Here is a 20,324-nt window from a genome sequence, read left to right on the forward strand (position 1 = left end):
GAAGTACCTTAAAAATACTATACTTCGGGGACAGTATATAAAAATAAAGACACATGAACTCTAAGAGCCAGGACTGCTATTTTCTACTGTGCCTAATAAGAAGTTCTTTCATAGGAGGGAATATCTTTTCAAACGTACAAAGGAATACAAACCAACAGTTTGCAGTAACTACTTTGTGTGCAAATCCCTTTGTCTTGATAAAACAGTCAACATAAACACTTCATCTGTGAAGGTAATAAATCTATTCAAAGCAATCAAATAAGCGTATCCTTTAAGGGTAGATTTAACACTGTGTAACAGTATTTGCAGTTATATGCTTTTTAATACACCAATGACACATTAGGAAAGAAAGCATTTATATCAAGAAGTATTAAAAATAAATCTAAAATATTCAGTGCTTCTTTTAGAGAGCTGAAAGTGTCTTTTTTCAGCACCTACAACATTGTAGAGTTCTGTTTATAATACTTGAAATTTTCAAAAAGTGGTATGTATCTACAATGGTATGCAATACAAGGACAATTTTAGAATAAGCTGAAATTCATCTCGATAAAGTCCTGTCTCTATTAGTGGCTACCAGAAGATGTCTAGAGAAGATCATAAGAACAGGGCAAGTTTATAGTAACACTTCTCCAGAGCATTCTCCATGTCTTCAGGTATCCATCATTCAGATTCTTCCTGAACCAGAACGAAACCCAAAGTCATCTTTACATTCTGTACCCTCCCCCAATGAATATTTCTTCCATGAGTTTGTCTAATTGAGATTTGAGGTGATAATTTCCACACACATGCTGAATTATTTATATTCCTAGATAATATACAATCTGTATTTCATATTGATTTTTGACTCAATGTCCAGGAAAGCAAATTTACCACAAACAGGCAGAAGAGAAGAAATAGTTTCATATGCAACTGGAAGAGCTATCTGTGGATCAAGAACTATCCCATCTTCATTAAAGAAGTCATCATAAGTCCACTCTTCATAAGGATCTTTATCTCCTCCAAAAGATGTTGTCTAAATAAGAACATTGTCAAAAGTACACACAATAAAAAGAGGTAATAAGTCTACTAACTAAGTGTTGCAAGAGATTCCAGTTTTCAAATACAGGAATGGAACACGATCTTCTATTTGAAAATGGATTCTACTATACTACTTTTTGTTAAATGGCCAGTAGCATTAAACACATTTCCTACTTAGAGTGGCCACATTTCGCTTTAATGTTGCAGCTGTACAGCCAAAATGCATTAATTAATTTAGTGTAATCATAACAAATGTTTCATAAACATTCTTGGCCAAATATTATAAGCAAACATGTTTCAAATGGATTATTTTTTACAATAACACTCAGTGTTACAAATAACACTCAGTGCATAAATATGCTCGCCTAGCCAGTTTGATCTATTCCACTCAAACTGTAAAAGCCCATTCATTTCAAGTAGCCTAAAGCATTGCTTGACCTGAACAAAAAACAAAGATGTTATTCAAGAACTTGATCCATCGTAGTCTTACAAAACTGTTGGGAATGCCTTCACATAATACATGCATTTAAAAATCAAACCCTCCCTGCCATATTTTACCTATTTTTAAAAAAAAAAAAAAGCTTTTTTAAAGTCAGCTCTTGACAGTCTCTAGCAGTCCTGGCAGCAGCTATTCAATAAAATCACTACTATTTTCAGTCACATTAGCAGGATTTATTATACTGAAATGTAAGTGGAGAATGCTACTTGTGCTTGTGCCACAGCTGCACTGCTTTTAGTACTCAAATCAGTTTACTCTTTATGCTGAAGTACACACATATTTAGGGAAATTTTTATTTGTAGAGCTGTATGGGGTTTTGTTGTTGTTTGCTTTTTAAACAAACTGATTAAATATTGCTGGAGCAATGGGAGAAAAATTATGTACAGTGAACACTATTCAGTCAATCAAGACATTACATTATTAAAAAAATATATTTAAGTTAGCAGAAAATACCTTTGCTGTAAATCCATAGTTTTCTATTTGGCACTGTCTGTAAATTTCCTTGGCAACCAAAGTATATTTACATAGTTCCAGAGAATCTAATAGCAAATCTGTAAAAATATTAAGATCATTAGCATACTATGAACGGAAGGGTCATACGTCCTATTAAAAGGAAACAGTTTTTTTGCAGCGTCTGTTTTTACAGAGGCATATATAGAAATTGACTTTGTTTTCATGTTTATTAAATATCATTTGGAAAGTTGGATTCCCAACATGAACACAAATAAATGATAACAGTAATTACCTGGACTACATACTGTAGCTGCTTGGCAAGCCATTTCATAGATCACCGCTGGAAGATTCATATCTTTAGGAGTGATCATTGGAACATCAGCTCCCAACATATGACAAAGCCTTTGACATGCTGAAAACAGCAGCTTCCCTGTTTCTTCATTACAGTGATTTTCATAGAAGTCCCTATTAAAAAAATGGATATTAAAATAAAAAAAATAGTCCTTAGGGCTTTTACTTAAGGCCACATTCTGTTCTAATTATTTAATTCTCTTTTACTTATTTCACCTATATGACTCACTGCAACTAAAACTTCTGTGACTGAAGTGAAAAAATAGAGATATATACCAAAGCACCCAGAACATGTCAATAATAAGAAATATATTCATCTGATCTCTTCTGGGGGGAGGTGGTACTAAGTTTAAATTATCTGACAACCTAAGCATGAGGCAGAAACCAGCTAGAAACCATGATGTGGTAGGTATAGTCAGTGTACAATAGTTTTCTTCTATCTGTGTAAGCCGAGAAGCTCTCATAATGGTTATTTCACATTGTGCCTTACTTATCTCTTACTATAAAACTGTAGGGAATCTTTTTACTTAGTAATCACGTTATGGCAAAAACCAATGGCAATTTCCAGAGACAACAACTTCACTCTACACTCAGTATTACATGCAAGCAATATAAGCATATTGCTTAAACATTCATTTTTAGAAAAAAAAAAACAACTAAAAAAACCCCTTTTCTTTGCTCCACATCTACTTACTTCTGCAAAGTATCAGAAATAATAGAGAAAAGCTCATTAAAAGTTATAATCTTGAAAACCCCTGCAGTTTTACCTGCATATTTTTACAGCATCTTCAACTTTTCCAGCATCTAGTGCTCTCAAGGCCAGTTTTTCTCCCAGTTCTTGCTCTGACCTTTGCAGAAGCAAAGCCAGTCTATACAACCTTGATTCAGTAGAACGGTTCTTGGTTTTACCATCTTGTGAATTACAGTTCATTGTTTGCACTTTTCTAGGCTTTGACAGAGATCTGACAGTTTCGTAAGCTTTTATGTGCTTCTCAAGAAGCCTAGACATCAGTGAAGGATTCCTAAATTCTTTGACTGAAATAAAGATATCAAAATCTTCCTGCAACAAAAAAATAAGATTATATATTTGTGTTCATGTAAGTTCCTTTAAAAATATTGGGGTTTTTTTGTTGTTGTTAAAATGTTTTTATTTCTTGTTTCATTCTTAGAGGAATACTTTCAGTATGAAGTTGACTTTACTAGTTTCTACCAATTAGTGATTTATGTAATAAATTAGAGAATTTTGTTAGGCAGTAGATAGGCAAAATAAAAAACCATGAAGGATACTGGGTGCTGAAACACTGTATTAAATAATTTAAGTTTACAAACCATAATAATACCTTAATAACATATTACAATACTCTACCATGAAATCTTTGAAGTGTTAGCAATTAAGACTTTTGGGAGAGTATCTAATTTTTTGGTTTAAATGGGCAACTGAGTTCTAGTAATTGGGAACTTTCCCAGGCACTACTAAGTTGCTAGATTAGCCTTTGAATCTCTTTGAAGTCAATAATAAAAACAACTTTCGCATATAAGTTCTAAATACAATTAATTTTTAATATCCTCCATGTTATAAGAACAATTGGAATAACTACAGTAAATCAAAAGCAGTTTGAAACTATAAAGATACCTACCTGCAGGGTAGCAAGTGTTTCAAACATTTTTAGGTTTGCTTCACATTCATCTTTCTTCAATGGATTGTCTGTTGGAGGACAAAACCAATTACTTCCTGACTCCATTTACAAACAAAATGCAAGATTTTTAAGTTGTAGCTTACCTTTTTGAATGCTGAACAGGAATTTAAGGATTTCCACGAGTGTCTTAGTCATAAACATTTGTGTTTTGCGCTGCAGGAAAGGAAGAGGTTAATGTTTTTTTTGGTCAAAATGTTGCCAGTAACAGACAGCGACTCTCAGGCTTCCAGTCTATTAAAATACTATGCAATGGTCTACAACGTCTTAAGCAACAATTCTCAAGTCTAAGATACAACCAGTTGAAAAGCAAGGGAATAGAAAGTTATTGTAAATATGCATCCTTTATACAATATTTGCCATTTTTATAGCTGTAATATGTATGTACTCCACACAGTCTGTTAGCTCTCACAGGAGTTTTGAAAATATCCACCCTTCTCCCTTTGTTCTTCCTTCCCTTGCCCAGAATAACTCCCTAAAACAATCGTTAACAAGAATTCTCTTCTGTGGTTGCAAGACAGTAATGAGTACTGTCAACTGTGAAACTTCAACCCACTTTGGTATGTGGCAAAGCCACACCTACAGTTTTTAAATAGATGTTTTCCAAGCAACTAAAGAAAGAACTGGAAAATATGTAGGACTAGAGATATAATAATGTAGCAGGATTTATAAATTATTAATTGAATTCAGATAGCCATGCCACTGTGTGGAGATGCCTTTAAAAATAACACAAAATAATTGTATAGTATACAGAATCAGAATAAACTCAAGTTGGAAGAGGCTTCAAGAGGTTATCTAGTCCAACCTCTTGCTCAAAGCAGGACCAGTTCATCATCCCTTTTTGCTGGAAGCCACAGTTTTTACATCTGCATCCCCTACTTTTTTAAGCATCTGGGTAAGAATAGTATTTAGAATAATTTGTGCACACACTTTACGATGTGAAATGACTTGGTACCTCTTCAGAATTATCTGCTTTATTCTGTAATACCAGTGTTCCCCATACAGTCAATCTCTCCGCAACTTTCTCAGCTTCAGCAAGACTCAGAGATTTTAACAAAGTCAGGGATTCCTCTTCCTGAAGGGAAAAAAAAAAAAAAGTAAACCAGAAATAATCAAAAGAAAAAGGCATTTACATTTGGAAAAGTGAAGTTATATGTACTTCCTTGCTTTGATAGAATGGTTGCATGATGGCCAACTGAGTAAGATTAATCTTCTGCTGATGAACTTCAAATCTCTTTATAAAATACATTTACTATGACATGACTTCCTTAAACTCACTGAATAGTTTTTACTAAATCTATGAGGCTTTCAGTAAAATCTATGTGCTTACTCACTGAGGGTTATAATAGGCAAATTAAAAAGCAGTTTTGTTCATTGGCAATTATGCAACATTTTTAAAACAGTATGATTATCAAGAATACCATGTGCTAATAAGGCAGAACAAACGTTAACATGAGAAACACTATTTTGCAGAGGAGTTAATTTTGATTCCTTTAATGAAAAAGCCTCCTTTTCTTCAGGTCAAAGAGATCCCAATAACATAACCAGGGACAACCACATGTTATAAAGGTTGTCACACCTACTATAATGTAGCAAGTGAAGTTAAATGTTTCTAGTTAGGACATCAATGTAATTTAAAGATAACAGGTTTTTTTGCTAAACTGGGACTTGAAATTAACTTGGAAGAAAACTTCATACTAATAGATAAACATTCAACACCCTGTATCACAAAACAAACATTCAGGTCCTCTCAATACTCAAGGGGCAGGTCTGTACTCGTGTGGGGTACCGTTGCATTAGAAGAAAGCATTTCTCAGAAGAAAGAATCTTTTTTGTTGTTGGCAAGAAAGTAACTTGCCCAAAACCAACTCTAGCAAAAACAGTATGTGAAAATATGTAGAGACTTCAATTCCAAACTTGTCTTGTATTTTGTGGGCCATAATTTTCATCCTTTTTTGCCACAGATGAAGGATGTCTCCTGATGTTTAAAACTCTGACAAAGGTCTCATTTTCAATGTTACATATAGGCAGTTATGTGTAAAATTAATAGAACTGTAAAAGAAAAAATGATATATAAACTGTGTATAAGATTTCAGCAAGTAGTACAACTTGCCCCTGTTTTTAAAATAAGCCTCAGTGTCTTTAAATTCTGACATCAACTGACATGAAGTATTTTAGTACCCTTTCTTTGTCAATCAGGTCTATCATCTTCAGAATGTAGACTTCCACAGTGGGCAACATATACGCTGCTACAATTTTCAAAGCATCCTCCAAAGAAGTAGGGGTATCTTGTTTAAGAATGTATTTCACTAGCCTCTGTGAGAAGAAAACAGATATGGACTTTAGTTTGTTGATGTATAGGATAACAAAGGAAATAATTTATACACACTGCTTCTGCATTGTAATTGTACAGCTCATACCAAGCAAGTTACCTGCAAGTTTAAAACTTTTGTCTAGAGAAAACTTGACTAAAGCATAACTGGGAGAAGATTGGGCTTGGGGAAGAGAATTCTCCAGGGAACTCTTACAATTCAGGGGATTCATCTGGCTCCACAGTATGGCAAAAAATACTTATGTTTTCTCCCTAATAAAGGGGAGATGCTAAAAAAACCCCAAAAAATAACCAACCAAAAAGAAAAAACCCACCAAGTATTGTTCACTGTGACCTTAGGAGAAATCAGATCTCAAGTCCTGAGAGGACTTAGCCTTCCATTTTGTTAGTTTCCTCTTTTCTTCCCCCCGCCCCTACAGAAAGTACTATATTATCAATGCTGTGCTAATCAGGTTGGGCTAAGCTAATCTGCTAATTCTTAAAAAAAAGAGTGGCTTTCAGGCAAAAAAGTTGTCCCAACAAGACAAGAAAAACAGACATTCATAACAAGTGGGAGCTACCAGTTGCTGAGATTTTTTGAAAAGTCTGGCTTATAATACCCCATGAAAATACATGCAGGTTAAGTGTAGGGATTTTTGTTTAATAGAAATAAGAGCAATGCTAATCACCATTATCATCTGCTTGTCCTTTAAAAGATTAGTATCTCTTATCCCATAGGCTCGCAGAAGCTTCTTCATCTCCATCAGTCGGTAACTTTCCTGAAGTAACTTTACTCTATGGACAAATCAGACTATTATTAATTTGTCTGCTACCTACAGCTGTGTGATTTAATCATCTTACTACATCAGTGACACAATATTCCCCCCGCCCCCAAAACAGAATTCTAATTGAAAGCACACACAAAACTGAGGTGTAGACTGTGGATGGTGCCTTACTTGACATGATTCATTTCCAAATGCTGTTTTACCAGCTGCTCCACTGCTGCACTCCATGGTACCATAGCACCATGCATTATCTGTAGAACTGCATCAAATTTCAGCTATAAAAGGAACATAAAGAGCTTACTTTTCAAAATAAGTTTCAAGGTAATCTCTTGAAGTATTGTTCACATGTGATTGATTCATTCAGGCAAGCATTTTATTTCCTGGCCCAATCTCCACTTGCATAAAAGGCATTCATTATCATAATATGATGTGTCAAGTTAGATTAGAAAATGCTCATAGTAATTTCCAACACTGTGGAGCTTGAGTTTTTTACATATTAAAGTTGGTGAGTTTTCCATGTGATGACATCAAAACTACAATTAAATTCTCAAAGAACGTCACATGGGAGAAGATTACTAAGATAGAATAAAAAGACAGCATACTATTTGTTCCTCCTCATACCACTCATGTAAAAATGTACTCATATGCTTATGTAAAATTATGTTTTTCATTCTGAACTGATGTTAGAGCCACTTTATGCCTATTTCGTAAAATATACTTACATCTGTATCAGAGATACAGCCAATGACAGCTATTGCCTTTGCCTCCCATGCAGTTTCAAATACTGAAGTAGACCGTGTACGACAACGTTCTAGCAAATCCTGTATATTTTGATAAAGATTATTAGGATATTTGAATTCAGAAAAGATAGGAATATAACAAACAAAAATTAAATTTTTTTTTGACATTCAGGAACAGATTTGGCTATCTTCCCTTATATCTGCTAATGCCTTATTACTGAAACAGTAACTATCAATAAGTTAATTGACAGGAGTAAACTAATCTGAAAGCTGGTCCTAAAATTCAAGTGGGAATAAAAATGGTCATCAGATTTGTTTTCTGCTTACTCATGTTTAAACAGCTTTCTTCAAAAGGTAGAAAATATGGATACCTTTATATATTGTAGAAGAAGTTCATCCTTTTGTAGATTATGTTCACACAGGTAGGGTTTTATAAACTTCTCCAAAATGGATGGGACAAGCTCTGGTGCCAAAATTTTATCAAACATGCGAAACACAATAGTAGTTGCATTTTCCTGGGCAGCAAGTAGAACAATGCTATGTTAGAACATCACACGTGTTAGTACATGATCCTTTACATCTCTAATAAATAATTCAACATCCAGTGTCCATTAAATCAATTGAATTATTTCAAGAACTAGCATCCCTCTTTAGCTCAAATAAAAGCTTTCTTTTACAAAGTGCCTTATTGTTCTGTTGTATTTCCAATTTCTCTGTCGCCAATGCCTGCTCCACAATATATGATTTGTAATGAATGGCAAATCATGGAGTTTAAGCCATACCTTCTCATAGTATTTTGTCACATTATATATTTATACCCATGGGTGAAACAAAATTTATAACAAACACAACATATCATAGAGTCTTAGCAGCTTATGAACACAAGTTTAACCAACCAATCCATCAGGATTCCTCTTTTGTCTGACTTTAAATCACATGCTACAAGATTTTTCTCCTTCTCAGAACAATCCACTACTCAAAAGCACTTTTTGAAGTGTCTGCAGAATTACCTTTTCAAAATCACAGAGTGCCAGCCTGCAGTTGTATTTTCTGTACAGATTTATTAGTTCTTGTAAATCATTTACCAGCTTCTTTAACCTATGTACCTCTTCACAGTCACCACATCTCTGAAACAGCGTTTAGAAGTGAAACATTAGAAGACTTGCTACAATATTCAAGACCATGAAAGGGCTGTCAAACAGGAAGAAAAATTATTCTCCACATCTCTGGTATAAGACAAGGGTAGTTGACTCACAATGCAGCAAGGAAGATTCTGGTAAGATACTAGGAAAAGATTCTTTCTAAATATGAAGACAACAATGCACTAGTAGAGCCTCCACAGGGAAGAGGGATGAGCATTTCATTCACTGAAAGTCTTAAGGACAGGTAAGACAAACGGCTAGGAACAATGCACCTACTTGCTGACATTTTCTGTGGAGTCGGAACCCTATTTTTCATGAGATTTTCCAAGAAACCTCACAAACAATTTTTGATGCCTTGCCATCTTGAAGATTTTATGAATATACATGCTGAATGTATATTCATACCTTTATATGGCATACAAAAAAGAAAATCAAGTACGTATTGAAAGTGGGACTTAGAGTAAATTTCTTTTCTTTCCATTATGCACTTCGAACCTGGGATTCAGAAGTTTAAGACAGCAGATCTAACTAACATAGCATGTCAATGTTTCCAATATTTAAAATGCACAGCTGGTTAGCTTTATCTTTCTCCACTTTCATACTACCACTTTTACAGATGCTAGTATACCTAGGATATATAACATATATAATTTATTTGTGTTTGCAAATTCAGTATTCATAACCTTACAGCTAGCTGATTTTTAATACCTGTTTTCTCCAGGCCATAACACATGGTTAATTGCAATTAATGTCCAAAAATTTTGACAGAGATGAGAAACATTTTTAATTTAAGTTCATAAGGACTATCTTTACTGAAATTTAAGTGTTTTATAGTACTCAGGCTTATTTGTGTGCTACAGAATATTCAAGAATATTATTCATATTTAGACTATTAATACATCCGTTAAAGGGTATTAATGTTGCACTGACTTTTTTTTTTTAATCTTTAAACCTAAGAAGATTGAAACTCAGTTCCTTCCTTTCATGGAATTAAGTCAATCTTCACCAAAACCAATAGTGACTTAATTATCATCCTTTCCAACTCTAGCACAGAGCGTATATTCCAAAGTCTCTCCATAGCAAATCCTTATATTTGGTACGTTTCTTACCAAAGGAGTCCACTGGACAAAAGCTGTCAGTCCCATTTCACCTTGATTTTTACTCGTAAAAAAAATCTCTGCCATTTGGAGTCCATTTTCTGGCCAATTTGCCTGTCCAAAATAATTGATATTAGCAAACTATATTACACGTATAGAAGTACAAGACATGCAAAGTTTCTGCAGTATGACTTACCTTATCAGTTAATTCAAGGTTTCGAGCACCTTGTTCCAGCCATTTTGCTAATATTTTCTGAAAAAAATACAGTTATAAGTAGAGTTATGCTATCTATCAAAGCAAAATCTGCCATTAAAAATTTGTTTTAAATAATTTAAAAGATAAACTGTAGGGAAAATAATTATTTTAAAAGATAGAGGAACAAGGTTCTGACATTCAAAAATAAAAGTCTGTAGGTCTGACTATAAAATTATCTTAGCCTGAGAAAATTATATTTTGCATTTATTAAGTCAGTCTTACCTGTCCCTTTGGCACAGCTCTTCTTAAGAAAGGGATCACAACATTTTTAAGCCACAAACATAGTTCCTTCAAAGGAACAGCAAAATGGATGGCATTAAGCAAGTTCTCCAGCATTTTCTCATCAAAGCTGCTTTCAAAATCTGCCTAAAATGTTAAAACAGAACAATTACAGATATATGGAGTGTATGTTTATCTGATACTTTGTAAACCTGTTTCACTAATAGGAAGCAGCAACAGATTTCACAAATACAAAGATAAAATCTCAGTAATCATAGACAGGAATTTAAAAAAAATATAGCCCTGTTCAGAAAAACTAGAGCTTGGTCTTCTTAAACACGACCTAATTGAAGCAATTCCTTTGCAAATTACGGTGGCAGGATCATGTTCTATTACTTTAGGACTTGCTCTATAGTTCTGTCTTATTAAGAAAACAACAGACATGGACCTGAAAGTCCTGCACTAAAGAATATAACAGCCCATAGCCACTATTATGAATGTGTCATTCAGAGTAAGGAGTCTATGTGATTATTTTTAAAGGATTTTAAGGTAGCCAGCAAGTGTCGACTTAAAATTCTGAGAGCTGTGCTTGCAAGAAAGTGAATGGAAGATTATAACCACTACAGAATAAATCAAAGAACTGTTGTCTTTCAGACCTAGAAATATGTGTTCTGACATCAGAAATACCAGTTTATTCTTAAATCAATAAGAATTTCAGCCTTCTAAGGAGCTAGGTGAACAGGTAATCATTGTGGTAATAGATGAGCTTCTGCCATGGACCTTTGCTTCTTTGAAGAGCTGTTTGATAACCACATTCGTCCGATTCTGTCAAAGAAGGCTGGAAAATTTGAGAGACTTAACATCCTCCATAAATACCAAAGAGATGTCTATGCCATCTCACCTGATGCCTAAGCCAGAGGTACTGTGCACAAGATAAATTTCCTTCTTCTAGCTGAAAAAGGATATTCTTGAAAATGTCTTCGTTATTCAAGAATTCTGTCCAAGCAATACCACTAGAAGTGAGAGAGGAAAAGAAACTGTTATTGATATATGTCAATATTAAAGGAGTTGGCAGGGAAAACCTCAAACCTTTTCTAGCTAGTATCATATGCTGTAAGAGACAACAGAAGTATTAGATTGTGTGTGCATAAAATCACACCCCCTACGATATACGTTAAATAAATTAAAAAAAAAAAAAATCTATACAAGATAGTGCATGTGCAACAGACAATACATGTTTTCAATGTACAGGATAACTCAACCTCTCTGCATTCTCCCTTCTCCAGAGGTTGGGAAACTTTAGGAAGAGAAGGAAGTGTTTAAAGTTTAATGAACTCAAATTGGGTGGGTGGGGGGGAAATCTTAATTTCAATGGCACATACTTAACCATTACAACTAAATTTACTTTAAATCTTAACAAACAAACAGAAACAAACCTGAATTTCTCTAGTCCAAAAGCTCCATAAAAAGTTGTAAGCCTTGCCTGAGCTCTCAATACCTGAATGCAGACAAGAGATTTAAGGTCAGTATCTGGCTTACCAAACAGTGATATTACGTGGTTAGAATAACCATCACAAAGAAGAAGAATGGAGGAAAATGAAGACTTTCCAAGAATTTCAGTTAATTACATAGGTAAGTTTGTTTAATAAAGCACTAATCCAAAATTGCAGTTGTGTAAACACTTTACACTGATTCTCCTTGAAGGCAGATGAGGCCTGTTCAGTATACAATAGGACTAAATAAAAAACAAAATTAAATACCTAAAACCACTTAAGAAAGCTTCTTCCTTCAATTTCTGGAGCATCTGAAAACAAATCTTTCTACGACTGAAGGAATCGCTTATTTCTGAAACCTGTCATTACTGTGGTTCTCTTTCATACTATAAAATACAATCTTGTTTAGACTTTTAAAAAGTTCAACAGTAGTACAGTTTTTAAAACTCTACATCATAATTGTTTATCATATGATGCTGCAGGGCCAAGAATTTTTTCCTCACCTCAGTTATGGATACAGGAGCACCATCAGATGATGGAGCAATGGTTCTATCGTCTTTCTTCAAGATCTGAAACAAACACATGAAATGGTTTGGCTGACAACTCAGTACATGCAGAACATGCCAGACAGTACTACAAATGTAGTAAAGACACGAGCGAAAACTTAGTACCTCTGTAAACCCGAGTCTTTATTTTACAATGTTAGATTCTGACTGGATTTCTACATGTATGCAGGATCAGACAGATAATATGTATCTCTCTGATTTTGTTTGATAAGGCAGGAAAGACTAAAACAACGAAAACAAAAAAGGTGACATATTTTGAGCTTTAGTCCTTAAATTAATATTTAAAAGGTACTTCAAAAGACTACTACTCAACACTTAAACCTGCTTTCTGATGTAAAAATAAAACCGTAAGCTCTTTTTTGCCCTTAAGCAATAGCAAGAACAAGGTTGGAACAAGCCTTGCTGCTGCCTCATGTTTGGTACAATTTATAATGCATTTACTTTTTGAATGACTGTAACTAGTTTGAAGATATCCCCCCTCTCAAGTTGTACAGAAACATGTAATAGGAATGGACAAGTATAAGCAATTTAAACAAATAAAACCCCTTACTCTGACTTTAGCGTAGTTCAACATTTCTTGAGTGGTTTCATACAGTGGCCATGGAGCATTTATGCAGTAATCCACAACAAATTGGCTATCCTGTTTGCATAAGGAAACAACTGAAATTAATTCCAAGCTCCTTTGTAATTTGAATTACCTTTGTAGAGAAAGAAGGTAGAAGTAAAAACATACCTGAATTTTTTGCAAATTTTCTTTGGCTTCATTTACAAGATCCAGCCAGACTTCATGACCATAACTCCCAACAGAAGCTGAAGCTAGTTTCTCTAAAATAGTGTTTGCTTTCACTTTGTATACAAGCTGTTTAAAAAAAAAGAAACACAGTTTTCAGTTTTAAGCAATTAAGTTTTAAGCAGACAGTCTTCAACTGAAAATTCTACGCTTTCATTCACAATGTTTTTGAGATAAAGTGTGTCCATGTACATTGAATGATTTAATTACAGAAATGGATTACCAGTTAGTCCCTAACAATTGTGGTATCTTTTTATCTCACCAGCTAAGCCTGTTTTGTTTATTTTAAAAAGCAAACCAAACCAAAAAAAGCAGAGGGAACATTCAAATTGCATTATTTGAATAAATCAGTTAATGAAGCCAGACTATGTGTTAATAAATGCATGTGAAAATTATCTTTTTTTTTTAGCAACACTGTTTCCTGCTACTTAAAGGGACGAATGTGCCTTCTCCTGATCCAGCAGCACTTATTTTGATCAGAAGATGTACTTCTGCACCACTTCTCATTGCAAGGTTTGTTAGTTATTGTAAACAAAAACATAGTTGACCATGTAGTCATCTAATTTTGAATCAGCTTTCAAGTATAGTGAGTTGCTTTGTAAGGTAACATTCCACTATATTTGTAATATTTTTAACACTTTGTGTTGGACTATAGGGCAAGAACGTTACTCATAAGTTCAGTTATACTAATTAATCTCCAAATGTGTTTATCAAGAATGGACAACTTACCTCAACATCTAGTCCAAATTGAAGAGCAAAATTCTCTGCTTCAGTGAATTGGTGTTTGTGAAGTAAGCGACTTAGTCTAGGGGTGAAATAAAGCGTACTACTTCAATATAAATGCCAAACCACAGATTAAAAAAAAAGTGTTTCACGGAAATTAGTACCTATTTTCTGGCAAGGCTTCAGTTAAGCTTCTCATCACAACAATAGAAACTGGGCCTTCAGAGGGTCTGAGGATGAGAGGGGACTATGTGAGTTTATCAACTGTGAAACAACTATATGTAGAAGTAATCTGCCATTTTTATATAATAATGATCTAGTAAGAAACAAAACATTGTCTTACAGCTGATGTTTTTCATGAATTCCTTCCAAGAAGTATATTGTATCCTGTAGTATGCAATAACAGAAATCATTAGGTGGTAAGGGAAATCAGTCATAAGAAAGCACTGTAATGCATTAAGTGTTTCTTAATCTAGAAACAAACTACTGCTTTTCTCTCAGATAAGTTTGTTGGTTTTTTTAAATGCTTATCATGTTATTTCCTGGATCGTTTCCACCATCTAAAATTTCTGAGGGCCTTAACTGGACACTTCAGACCTAAACCACTCTGCTATCCCAGTTCAATTACCATCAGTATACCCTCCACATGAGTGAATCATCTTCTCAAAATTACACTCTTTCATTTTGTCAAGCCATAAGCAGGTCACACTGTATCCATCTTCACATCTTTTAGAATCTGATCTGTGCTACGTTCCACAAAGGCAATATATGCCTTGGCATTTCCCACCTTGATTTTATCATCCCAGATCAAAGAAAAGGGATATATTAGCCATTATTTTCTCCGCTATGTAGCTGCATATATAATCTTTTCTGCCAAGTGCTTCATACAAGGTAAGCAATTTCATCAGCTTTGTATTTAATTGCATATCAGATCCAGAACTTACTACATCCACTTTCACGATTCCAATGAAGAGCCACTGCTTAGACTTCTGACTTGGTATCCTCTCACATACCCACTCTGCTTCACCAGTCTTTACAACATTCCTAATTCATAAAGTTCTTACCAGTTTTTTTGACCTTATTTTGCTGAAATCTTTATGAGGAAGCAATTTAAACAGTAAAAGAAGTAGTTGTCTCATCTAAACTTAAATAAATCCCAAAGAAATCCAGAGCATTTTTCTGTGCTAAGAGAACTTAAAAAAACTTCATACAGCTTTCAGCTGTAACAGCAGTGAGAACAACTGGCAGTAGTATTAAACACTGCAATGGACCTGGGCCTAGAATTAAACTGTTCAGTTTGCTATATATTGTATCTTTTTCTCCATCCTTTGGGGACATAATTTAATCTTTCTTTGTACAGTTCCTGCACAGCTTCTAGCACAAATTGGTTCTAATCTAACATGAATAACACAGTACCCTTTTTAATAACGATACCTATTAAGACAACTAAATTTCTTCAAAGACCAACAATGACAACAAAAATAATTGAAACATACTGTGCCAATCCCACTTTGAACAAGTGAAGAAACAATAGATACTTCCAAAGAATAGAGCAGTTGCATAGTGGGCAACGCAAAAACCATTAGACTTCTCATCTATAAAAAAAAGGGGGAAACAAACAAGCATACAAGTCAGAAATTTTTTTTTCTCATACACTGGTGACAGAGTGATGTTTGCAGAATCATTTCTGGATTCTTATGGAGTTAGATGGAAGACACTATAAGTTTTTATGAAAAAGAAGATCTCTACAATTTGAGAAAGTTTAATGAAGTTTTAGATGTTGCCTCTATATATAGGCCTATTATAAATAATTAGATAGGTTTCATTTTAAAAAATTGTATAATGTTCATCCTGGCATTCTATTTCAGTTAACTCCAGTGACTGTACATGGAGGTAGATACTGACTGTACATGGAGCAGATACTGGTCCAAAGAAATCCGTGAAGGTATGTAAGACAATAGTATATTTTGCTGCTCTCCCCTGTCTGCCTACCATTAAAAAAAGCAAACAAACAAACCCCAAACAATCCATAAAAAACCCAAACAGCATGGCAGCTTGTCCTGGTCACCACTGTAAGACATCACAATAGTCCCTCACTCACTATATCCTAATATATAGATGGTCACATTTCAGTTTTGACTTTGAGTTCCTGAGAATTCTGTCTGCTCCAGATATTTAGCCATCTCCTTTTCTTTTCTCCCCCCCTCCCCAGCCACCCTTTTTTCTGTGAGTGACTGCATAACAACTGAGGAACAGAACACAGATAAAGAGATTATACCTGTTTGTTATCCGGTATTGTCATGACTATCAATTTAACATTGGCAAGCCCTTGCCTACACAACAAGAAAGAGAAAAAAGAAAGCAAAATATACTGTATAAATCTTACTTTAAGTTTTAGAAAATTCAGTTTTCCATGGAAACTGGTACATTTGAATACCCTATAGTACACCCAAAAATAATAGTGTTTTAGCATGTAGAGGACATACATTTAACTTCTGACATTTTTAAGCTTTTCAAATGGATCTGATTCTTATTTTTTTAAACTGGCACAGAGCAATGGAAAGAGCCAAGAGTCTTGTCTTCTAGTCTTAATTGCCATTAATTCCTTTTGTATTTTAACCAATACACACACCTCTAGATTTTGGCTTCTCCATCTGCAGAATGAAGATCTTACTATTTATCTATCTGAAAGACAGACTAGCTTTTTTATAACATCAGACTTGTAAGCCATATTATACACCTTATTTTAGACAAGCATTTCTTAAATGATACAGGTTACATGTGAGATTCCTTAGCAGTAACAACAGATAAACCAAGAAAAAGCAGAAAGCACCATGGTTTTCTTTTCTACAACACAGAGCTAAGGATACCTACAGTCCAATTATTTTGTCCTACTGACTAGAAAGATTTCCACAAAGATTTCTAAAAATTCACTACCACAGAAAATGTGTTTGTGGCACATTTCCTGTAATTTTTCACTTTTCAGAACTGGTGCTATAGTGCTTTACTTACCATATCACTGGAGAAGAATCTGACTCTGTACTTAGAAGAAATTCTTCAACATGTATTAAAGGCCAATCCCAAATTAGAGTAAGAGAATAAACATCCCACATGCTTAAGATATTCTAGATTAAAAAAAAAAAAATCAGATATGGATTTCATATTTTCTTCACAGAAGACTTTTTTGTCTTTTTTGAGCAGAATATTAACACATTCCATAGCTTAATGACTAGGAGTAGAATTAAAAAAAAAACCACAGTAAGATCAAGATCCTCTGTAAATATAAGCATCTTTATTTTATAGAAACATATTTTAAAGCTATTACTTTAAAAAATATTTTTATAAGCTGGTTCAAGAACCTTGTAAAACAAAGGCTAAACCAAATCATTACACATACCTCTGTATCTAAAACAAACAGCAGATTGTCAAGAACTTGAAGTTTCGCTGCATCTAAAAAATATCCATAGTCACATATATTTATTACTTTGCTTGATAAATGTATTTGAAGCAAAAACATGTTAAAATGTACAACCAAGCATTGGAAACCTACAGATGTTTAACCTCATGGAACTTCCTAGGACTGTGAAAAGTTTAGCTTAAACAGAACTGTGATTTACATATCTAAGTTAAACTCAACAACTTTGAAGCATACATTTTGGCTGTACCTTTACAAGAAGTGTTCCATTTGGTATATGCGCATTTACTAAAAACAATGAAATAACTGAAAATTTATCTTAGTATTTTCTGCAATTAAATATGAATTCTACACTTGTCTATAAAAAGACAGAAAACCTCTCCTTTACCTTTGATCAGACTTGAATCAGCAAAACTTCGAAGAGACACCAGGTTATTGGTAGTGTCTACCTCCCACTTGGAGAGTACATAATTGCCTTTACCCTATTAGGAAAGGCAAAGTAAAATGGGGTTGTACGTTAGAAATCTGGCCATTGACAGGTGTGCTTCTACAATTGGTCTTTAACTTGGAAAGCTGCAAAACTAACTTAAACTTTACTCCTAGTGAACGTTGATGTTCAGAAAAATACATGTATTTATTTATTTTTAATCTAGCCTTTTTCCTTTCTCCTTTCAAGACTGGCCTGTACTACAGTAATTGTTACAGTCAGCATCCCCAAACATTTTTGGCTCTTCTAAAAACATGCCATATTTCAAAACATCCACTTTCCCTTCTCATAGAACATAAAACCTGAATGAAACGTGCACTGAACCTACTGAGAAAAATTGCATTTAATTCAACAGGCTTCAGTCAATGAACTCAGAAAACTTGTTTCTAGTCCAAAATAACATTTCAAAATATGTCTATATTTTTTTTTATTAGTTCCTGTACTTAATGCATGCTTAAGGGCTTTGTTCAATTGGGACCTTGACTGTTACTTTGGCAAGACTTTGTTGAATGTGAACCTGATTGGAAGACTCTTGCCAACTTCAGCTTTGTCTCTAGCTCAAGGATGAGACTATAAATAGACTAGCCTGTACAGGCTAGGAATCACAGTGATTTACTAAGGTCATGCAACCAGGGTGAAAATATTTTTCCCCCACCCATCATAACAGAGCAAGTTCTGAAACGACAACAGTTATTTCCTTACAAGAAAAACTACAGACTGCACAACTGATAACCTTTACATTTACAGTGAAGGAAATGACAGACAAAAAGTCTTAGTGCAAAAAGTTTATTATCTTCTTTTTCAACCAGCTAGAGAAAAATTTTGTTGCAGATCAAAAAATGTCATCACTGATCACATAACAGTGATGTGTGATGTTACAAACATATTCTTAGTACTTACCCCAATTATCAAATGGATTTTGTTCACTGAGTTACTTATCACAAAATTCTGACAGCTGAGGCTGTGATACTCTTCTGTGGAAATGAAAGCTGTCTTTATCTGTCCTTGTAACTTGTGGGATGGAAGATGAAGGGAAAGCAAACAAAAGGGGAAGAAAAGAAGTTGTTTATACAATCAGTGGATAAAACCTTGAACTGCTTACTTCTCCATGTATAGAAAAAGTAATAATCACAATTATGAGTTGTAATAATAAACGGGTAAGGAGTCAATGAAATATACAGAGCAAAGTTTTGTTACAAACTCTGCACTTAACACATATATAACAAGCTAGCAGGTATTTCTTACTTTCTTTGCCGTAACCATATCCATCTTGTCAATTGCTACATTAAAATAAAAAAAAAAAAATCAGTGTTAAATAAACTTTTTCAAAATTGAAAAAAACCCACTAAACGTCATATAGGATAGTTTAATCCTAACCTGACTATGCTGAAAAACACTTTAGCCGGGATCTTTCACAGGGTCTATTTCTATTGATCACAGTATTGAGTTACAGAAAATTAACTATACTTATACAGCATTAAAAATTTAAATTATTCCCAATGTTCTTCAGTACAGTTAAGACTGATTATATCTTAAAATCCTGCTTCCACAGTATTCGGTACGCGCTCTAAAGCAGTGACTGAGAGAAACATAAGCTAAAGGAATTATTGGAAGAATACAAAAATAATTTTATAACAGAACTAGTTGTATATCGGTTTCCCTTTAAAACAAAGTAAGATTACATAGAAAATCCCAATTCAGTATCTTATTCCCACTAGAAAGATACATGGATAAGCTTTTTTAATACAGGTCTTCCTGTTCAAATGGAAATCCCAAGTGGCTTGTAGATCATCCTACCTTCCTGCGTTTTAGCAAGTGGGAGAGACATAATGCAGAAGAATCCATTGCTTGTAAGAATAAACATATGATAAACACCTAAAAAATATCCGATACAAATATTTCAAACTTAAGTATTCAATAACCGTAAAGAGACTACTTGCTTATGAATAGGACAGTGAAACAGCTGACAAAAAAAATAATCTGACTAATAGATTAGACTATTCTTAAAGCAAAATTTTGTCACCTTCAATGAAGAGTAGAATAAGTTTGTACATCTTAGAGTTTTGTTTGAAATTAATGCTTTTTGTATGCATCCATCAGACCGCAAATTCTAGTTTCATGACAAAACTACATTTAAATACATTATATTGTGACAGGGAGCTTAGAGAAGAACAGGAACTACTGAAATCTGATAGAAGGAGAGAGAAGGAATCCTTCCTTTTTGAGCATTTTCATATGTTTAGCAGTCTCAAAAGAAAGAAGTATTGAGTTCTGAATGTTTGTTGT

At 34.0% G+C, this 20,324-nt stretch overlaps 1 protein-coding gene across 1 annotated transcript in view; it reads right to left on the bottom strand.

The window, feature by feature from the left end:
- The window catches only part of KNTC1 (kinetochore associated 1), a 40,809-nt gene that overhangs the window by 18,528 nt on the left and 1,957 nt on the right, over positions 1–20,324 (bottom strand). Inside the window, 32 exon segments of the mRNA XM_075515883.1 lie at positions 871–1,012; positions 1,970–2,067; positions 2,262–2,434; positions 3,088–3,380; positions 3,958–4,025; positions 4,101–4,170; positions 4,970–5,089; positions 6,196–6,330; positions 7,015–7,120; positions 7,282–7,385; positions 7,833–7,931; positions 8,222–8,365; positions 8,861–8,977; positions 10,102–10,203; positions 10,286–10,342; positions 10,568–10,711; positions 11,466–11,577; positions 12,001–12,062; positions 12,561–12,626; positions 13,174–13,263; positions 13,357–13,482; positions 14,143–14,218; positions 14,301–14,366; positions 14,480–14,523; positions 15,633–15,731; positions 16,415–16,469; positions 17,149–17,261; positions 17,534–17,586; positions 17,940–18,033; positions 18,939–19,049; positions 19,284–19,318; positions 19,836–19,913. Coding sequence (XP_075371998.1) covers positions 871–1,012; positions 1,970–2,067; positions 2,262–2,434; positions 3,088–3,380; positions 3,958–4,025; positions 4,101–4,170; positions 4,970–5,089; positions 6,196–6,330; positions 7,015–7,120; positions 7,282–7,385; positions 7,833–7,931; positions 8,222–8,365; positions 8,861–8,977; positions 10,102–10,203; positions 10,286–10,342; positions 10,568–10,711; positions 11,466–11,577; positions 12,001–12,062; positions 12,561–12,626; positions 13,174–13,263; positions 13,357–13,482; positions 14,143–14,218; positions 14,301–14,366; positions 14,480–14,523; positions 15,633–15,731; positions 16,415–16,469; positions 17,149–17,261; positions 17,534–17,586; positions 17,940–18,033; positions 18,939–19,049; positions 19,284–19,318; positions 19,836–19,913 — 3,252 coding nt within the window.

Source organism: Mycteria americana, chromosome 13, assembly GCF_035582795.1.
Source record: "Mycteria americana isolate JAX WOST 10 ecotype Jacksonville Zoo and Gardens chromosome 13, USCA_MyAme_1.0, whole genome shotgun sequence".
Classification (NCBI taxonomy): Eukaryota; Metazoa; Chordata; class Aves; order Ciconiiformes; family Ciconiidae; genus Mycteria; species Mycteria americana.